Source organism: Plectropomus leopardus, chromosome 14 (genome assembly GCF_008729295.1).
Source record: "Plectropomus leopardus isolate mb chromosome 14, YSFRI_Pleo_2.0, whole genome shotgun sequence".
In the NCBI taxonomy this organism is placed as follows: domain Eukaryota; kingdom Metazoa; phylum Chordata; class Actinopteri; order Perciformes; family Serranidae; genus Plectropomus; species Plectropomus leopardus.
Window position 1 is genome coordinate 17322167 of NC_056476.1, and position 6945 is coordinate 17329111.

The 6945-nt window shown below is 38.9% G+C and overlaps 1 protein-coding gene across 1 annotated transcript; it reads right to left on the reverse strand.

The window, feature by feature from the left end:
• Positions 1-25: 25 nt before the first annotated feature.
• Positions 26-6621, reverse strand: atxn3 (ataxin 3). Its single transcript, XM_042500559.1, has 11 exons — positions 6507-6621; positions 5811-5975; positions 5680-5724; positions 5497-5582; positions 4960-5026; positions 4792-4879; positions 4581-4710; positions 4293-4456; positions 3719-3872; positions 2911-2975; positions 26-2788 (listed from the first exon to the last, which is right to left on the reverse strand). The coding sequence occupies exons 1-11, from the start codon at positions 6549-6551 to the stop codon at positions 2736-2738; spliced, it is 1062 nt and encodes a 353-aa protein (XP_042356493.1). The 5' UTR covers positions 6552-6621; the 3' UTR covers positions 26-2735.
• Positions 6622-6945: the final 324 nt, after the last annotated feature.

Here is a 6945-nt window from a genome sequence, read left to right on the forward strand (position 1 = left end):
AAAAAACAGACATGTGAGACTTCAGGAGGAGTGAATGTCACTTTAATCCCGGAACAATAACTAACACATGAAATACCCACTTTTCCCCAAAAACCTCTTCTGGGGTGTCCCTTGTCCTGCATGTTTGAGATCTCTCCATGCTCCTGCACAGCTGATTTAAATGATCATATTGCTATCAAGCAGCTTCAGGGATTCATGATGATTTGACCATTTGAATCAGATGTGAAGGAGCAGGGAGAGATCTGAAACACGCAGGACATGGGTTACTCCAGGACAGGTGCGGTAAACGCTGCATTAAAGATCCAATGTGTAGGATTTAGGGGGATATGTTGGCAGAAGTGGAATGTAATATGATAAGCATGTTTTCTGTAGTTTATAATCACCTGCAAATAAGAATTGTTGTGATTTTGCTACCTCAAAATGAGCCGTTTATATCTACATAGTCAGCAGGTTCTCGTTTACGGAAATTGCCTGTTGCACTGCCATGTTTCTACAGTAGTCCAGAAGGGACAAACCAAACACTGACACTAGATAGGACCATTTACGTTGTCATGTCTGACACTGTAGTTAGCAGCTGCTTAACAACAACTCACAAACACTGATTTATTTACGATGAAACTGCTTTATTGAGTCTTTATACCGGTTTTAATAACCTGGTCCATTTGCTATGGAGAGGAAGAGACCTCTGCTGATAATCTGGCTCCCAGTTAAAACCTCCTGAACAGTGAACAATGATGGAGTTCTGACCATGAGAAGTTTTTAGCTGGTTGCAATCTGCGATCCTCACCACTAAATGCCACTAAATCCCCCTAATCTTCCACACTGTTGCATTATAAGAAATAATGTGCTATGATAACATATGAAAGTAACAAAAATTCAGTACTTATAAGAATGTGGTGACTGGAAATAATGCAAATGATAAAAACCAAACTACCAACATTTTACACTCTTTTGCGAGTGCATCTTAAATAGAAAAAAAGCTTAACAGATCCAAAGTAAATGAAAACAATACAGGAATTTTCTTGAAAATCATCCAGCACAAGAAGTCAAACTTTGAGTGACATCAAATACTTCTGTGGAGGCATCAAGATATATTCATGCTGAACTGTCATTAGAAAACAATAACAACTGTAAACAAACCTATCAGTTTTAATGCTATGATGTGGTCTATTCATCTACATTGTGTGTTGCAACATTATTTTAGTTTTTAGGACTTAATGTACGCTTGCAGAGAATAAAAAAAGAGAGATTTTAAACAAAATCAGTCAGAGTTGAATGCAAAAAAAAAATTCAACAAACTCTTCAAAGTGAACACATGGTGACACACATTTGATGCTTCGTTTTATCTTTGGGTTTTAAATTATACAAATTATGAGGTTAAGTAACTGTCGCCCTTCATTCTCGCTATTTTACTGTTATGTCAAAGGGTCACCAATAAGCCAGTGGCCTCCATAGCTTTGAACAGTGGAAACCTCAGTGCAATTTAATTTATATTTGTACAACTAACGTGTACAACATTGCTCTAAGTGTTATTGGAATACAGGATAAGTCAAATCAGTGCAAATTAAAAAAAAAAAAAAAAGTATTTCAGGGTAGAATTGTTTGTAAAGGTACATCAAAGGGAGAATTAGCATTTTAACAAAGTATTCTTAACAATAAATAACCTAAACGGGTCATGACAAATACTGATGAGGAGAAACAACAGACACCAGATGGGCAGGTCGGACATGTCAGACTTTCTTTTGGTTTTAAGTGATCGTACTGTGCTGGAGAAATGAACTACGTATTTATCCATCAGCTGCAGTTTCATGGTGTTTACAGAGTCTTTGTTCCCCATTACATGTCAACTTATTCTGAACAAGATATGAAAAGTGATGTATCAGTCAAAAGCATCTTAGATTCAGCAAGTATCTCTATAGAATTATATTGTTCAGCCCATCCAAAATAGACAAAACACCCTAAAATTAAGTGTTTGTGAGCCGTGTAATCCTATATTTCATTACGCCTACACTTAAAGGTAATAACAAAGCCACAACATCAAAAATATGTTGTCTAAATATCTTGAGAGTTCAATCTTAGATGTTCTGAAGTAAAATGAGTGATGAAGTCAGAAATAAAAGACCCACATATGTTAGTGCTGCTGGCTAAAAGATGCATCTCAGTACAAGAAATGTTTTCAAAACTACACTTGTGTTTTAGTGTGGCAGGTGTTGGAATCACATCATGTGTCCTACATTGTGAAGGTATGGGGCTCTGTCATTATCTATCAAACTTTCATCTGTTGTCTTAAATTGGTCTCCTATGGCTTTCACAGAACACCCGTCTCTGCACGTATTCACCTCCAAACAAGTAAACACACTCTTCGTATGCTGAAGATTCCTTTCCATCTCTTCCAGAGAAAAAATGAGAATAAAAAGAACAATATACAATAGAAATAGAAGGCGCCATGGTAAAAAGGCAATTGCAAACTTGGATTAACTGCATTATGAGTTCTGTGGTCACCCTTTTCCCAGCGTCAGTGTCTCACTGAGTTAGATTGGACTAACTGCTGCCTTTTCTTTGTCGTTGTTCTCTTCTCTAAAGCCTGTCAGCGAACTAACCGGGGGAAACCTGTCAGCCTTCTGACTGTCCTTATGTTCGCATGTGCAAAAGGTTAGAGGAAGGAGCAAAGCTACCCCTGTGCGGGGTTGCCAATCCAGGCAGCTGGTAAACAACACAGACATACTCGCACATCTTCACTGGCTGGGCTTTTGTTGTTGGTCCTCCTTGGAGCCAGTGTTTACTGAGACTGGAAGACAAGAGAGGACTTAGGTAAGTGATATTTCATGTCTTTCTTGGATAGGCTTATAAGATCAAATTCATTAAATAATCTGTGCTATTTATATTAAAAAAAAAAACTGATGTACATACCTGAGCCACCTGTTGGTTTTGTGTCTGGTTGTTGGGGAATGTTCGGCTGAGCTTGTTGCTGCTGCCTAACGCGTCAACAGGGGGAATTTGTATCAAAACCTGCACGTTCATTTTCCACTTACTCAAACGGGGTGGGCACAATACCATGAATACTTCAAGCAGCTATAAAAAGAATTAATCACAACAAAAAACATTATGGCCTCAAAAATGTGGGCCTTTTTTGTAGTGTTGACCAATGAAATGATCACTGCATTCTTGCGGGTGTGTTCCCTTTACTTCTTAGAGCATCCCTTACGAACCCTTACTCTTTAACCGGCTTCATCACTCACATACGGGGCGCTCTCAGAAGTAAAGTGAATGTGCCTGCAACAAAGCGGGGATCGTTTCACTGGTCAGCACTATACCCAGAGCAGAGGAGAAATCTGAGAGTAGCCTGAGTCTGCAGGACAGGAAATTTGTGCAAGCAACAATGTATCTGAGTGTAATCACTCAACTTCAGCAGAAGCAGCGCCAATCGGAGCGCAGGCGGGGGCTGTTTGAGTGAGAAGGCAGGGTTTTGAGGGAAAGCATTACAAAATCTGAATGTGAAATCTAAGTGTCAAGTTCTCGAATTGAACAACCACGCTATTGAATAAAGGTAGTCCCAAACAAAAAAATGCCAGTTATTTTCAATAACACGTTTTCACGAGGACACGTTTACACTATAGAATTAAAAAAAATCAGTGCTTATAACTGATTTGCTCAGAAGTGTTTACAACATTGTGTTCACCCCCTGTACAGTAGTCACCAGGCATGCAGTTAAACCTACCGATCAAAATAGGCTTGTCTCCTCTTCCGCAGCTCCTCGGCTGTGAGCGCCTCATTCTGGCCTTCTCTTTGTCCTCCAGCACTCCCTGCTGCCTGGCTCCCTGATTTCACATTCCCCATTTCGGACTCTGAAGACATGTTGCTCAACACTGCTCCTATGATATTAGAAAAACAAGGGCCCAATATCAGTATTGCCTTTTGTAAAACACATAATGTCAACACTGCCATAAATGTATATCCTCAAAAAAATGTATAAATGTGAACCTGGAACACAACTTTTGAAAACAAGACTGAAAACGTACTGATTCACTGATATGATGATATAGAGGTGAAGCCTTGTTAATATGCAGTAAATGTATAAAGAATCGTGAGTTTAAGAGATCAGCATTTCCACCAAATCAACTGGACGACGAAACACTATATTTTAAAATCTTTGGATAATTCATTCTTTTTTTAAAGATTATTTTTTGGGGGAATTTTCCCTTTATTTTGAGACAGATGGGTAAGGTGGGACAGAGAGGGGGGAAAGACGCGCAGCAAAGGGCCACTTTAACTCATTTCTTGTTCATCTTTACCTTGCATGCTCAGCTGAATGGCCCTGCGAAGATCAGCTTCTTCATCTTCCACATCTATGTCCTGTCTGCTGAGTGCCAGAGCTCTCTTCAGCTCATCGTCATCATCCACAACCTCATCCTCCACACCAAAGGCCATCTCCGTCTGGTTCAGAGCTGCTGACCTGCTGCTCACAGTGCAAGACTTAATCAGTTGCAACAAGTCAGTAAAAACAAACTTATTTTTAGCAACTGAAACATAAACTAATCTGTGTCTCTGCTCCCTATTTTACTCTCTGCACACACACATACCCTGCACTTGTCTGGGATTCATCCTCTCCAATAAGCCTTGGTCGCTGCTGCTGCTGCACCCTCATGATCCCGAGAATCTGCTCTGCTTCACACTCAGGCAGGTTTCCTCTGATCACAAATATGGAATAACCTGCAGAAAATTCAACTTTCAGAATCGTGTCTGCTTTGCAACAACTTAACATTGTATAAACAAAAGTCGCTTTTATGATACCTTCTTGTTGTAACTGTGCAAGGAAAAGGGCTAGATAGGTGTCTGATATCAACTCTGGTCCAGTCAGCAGGGAATTCAAGTTAAACCACTGCAATGAAAACAAAACAGTGTTTTTATTTAGTAAATCAAGCTGCACTAGGATTGCTCATGATAACAAGTGCCTCATACCTGTTGTCCAAGTTTGCGTATAGTAAACCAGTGCTCCTTGTAGTTGCAAATGAAGGCTTTCTCATTTCTGGAAGATAAGACAAGAAAAACTTGATTAATCTCACACTGAAGAAAGTCACACGTTACAGCAGCTCAAGGGTCCGAAGCAAAAGAAGAAAGTTAAATAACAGGTTAGATGACAAAAAAAGAATAAAAAACCCTCAACAATAAAAGTTAGATAAAATAAAATTCACACAATATCAAAAACAGATACTCTATGTCCATAATTGATAGTTAAACAGTATAACTGTAATACAAACATGATTTGTAGTATATTTACTTGAAAAATATAGAAATTTGTACATATAATAACATAGCAAGAGGTAAATTGGTATGTTAAACAGTTGGAATTAAGGTAGAAATAGCTGTCACCAACTATTTTAACTGTGGCTGTGGGATTACAGTGTTGTGTCAAAGACTGACTGGGGGGTGGGGGGTCACTCATTTTAATACAACAACAGATTAAGATATTACACAGTAAAGTCTAGAAAACTTTACATTGGATTAATCATCATGGTCTGGTACTCCCGGCTGTTGAAGAGGATGAGCTCCAAGCCCCACACTCTCAGTGCATTGCTAATAACCTAGAGGAATTCGATCACAGAAAAGAGAATTAATATTACTAACTTCAAAAGGTTACTGATCTGTTATTAGGTAACAATAAAAAAGGGAATCTCTCACTTGTATTGAAAAGAACCCGCTGTCATCCATGTTCCCAGATGGTTGCTGGAAACACAATAACACAACATAAAGTTGGAAACTATTTGATAAAGGCTGCTGCACTAGCATTCACTTTTATGTCTCCTCCTCACCTGTAGAAAGGTCCTATACTCTTCACTGGCCATACCTCCCTCAGCCATCCTCATCCTCTCCTCTTCATCGAGCTGATGAGCGATGGAGGACAGATCCACAGGGGTGAAATACTCACCCTGCAGGAGGTTGTTGAGGCAGTGTTGGGCGCAAAGAGAGCCCTCTTGCTGCAAATGAGGGAGTGTTTTCAATAAGACACCGATACAGATCGCACTTTTAACACGACAGGACAATGACCTGTTTGTTTTTAAACTATTTGCATGGCTTTATTAACACCGATTTGGCTGATGCTAGTACTTAAATTTTACACGGTAACAGTCAAACACCAGCAGAGCCACATACAGTTAGCTTACGGAAACAACAAGCACAACTACTCTCAGTACTTCTTTATAAAACCAGATAGCTGTGTTAAGCTGGTTCGTGTACCAACTTGACAAAGATAACACGCTCTCGGCTGTTAGAAAGCTTTCTGCGTTGTTAGTCATTGCTGCAAAGAAACTTTTCATAATCTCTAACTAGCAGGTGCAGTTAGCATGTTAGCTGTCTGGACAACAATACTGCCACACACTAACACAAATCTCTCAACACCGGCCACTTAGCGACGGTAAACTGATAACCGGCATAAGATTCAAGACTTTCCGATTAAACACGGTGAAATTCTCGGGGGTAAATATTTGAAGTTAAACGGTTTAACTTACTTTCTCATGAAATATAGAATCCATGATCAGCTTTCTGTCAAACATTCAACTCTGACCTCTAGCCCCGCTGCGTTCATCACCATGGAAATAAGAGGACATCTCGATTAGCGCCCTCTAATGGCCTGGCTCCCTTACAACAGCACCATCCACATTCAAAACTCAACTTATAATAAAATGTTATGATAAATGTATATATTTATTTGTACATTAATGACAGAAACATTATTGAAATCACTGATTTTTAAAATAAATTTTTAATTCTTTTTGGGAATTAGAATATTGTTCTTCCAGACAATATCAACAGATATAAAGGACATTCAGAAGAAAATCAAAATGGCAAAACTATTTACAATGAATAAAAAAACAACAACAGATGCATATTTGAATAAAAGTGAAAAGGTGAGAAAAAATGTATTTAAGGCAATATACTTTGAAACCT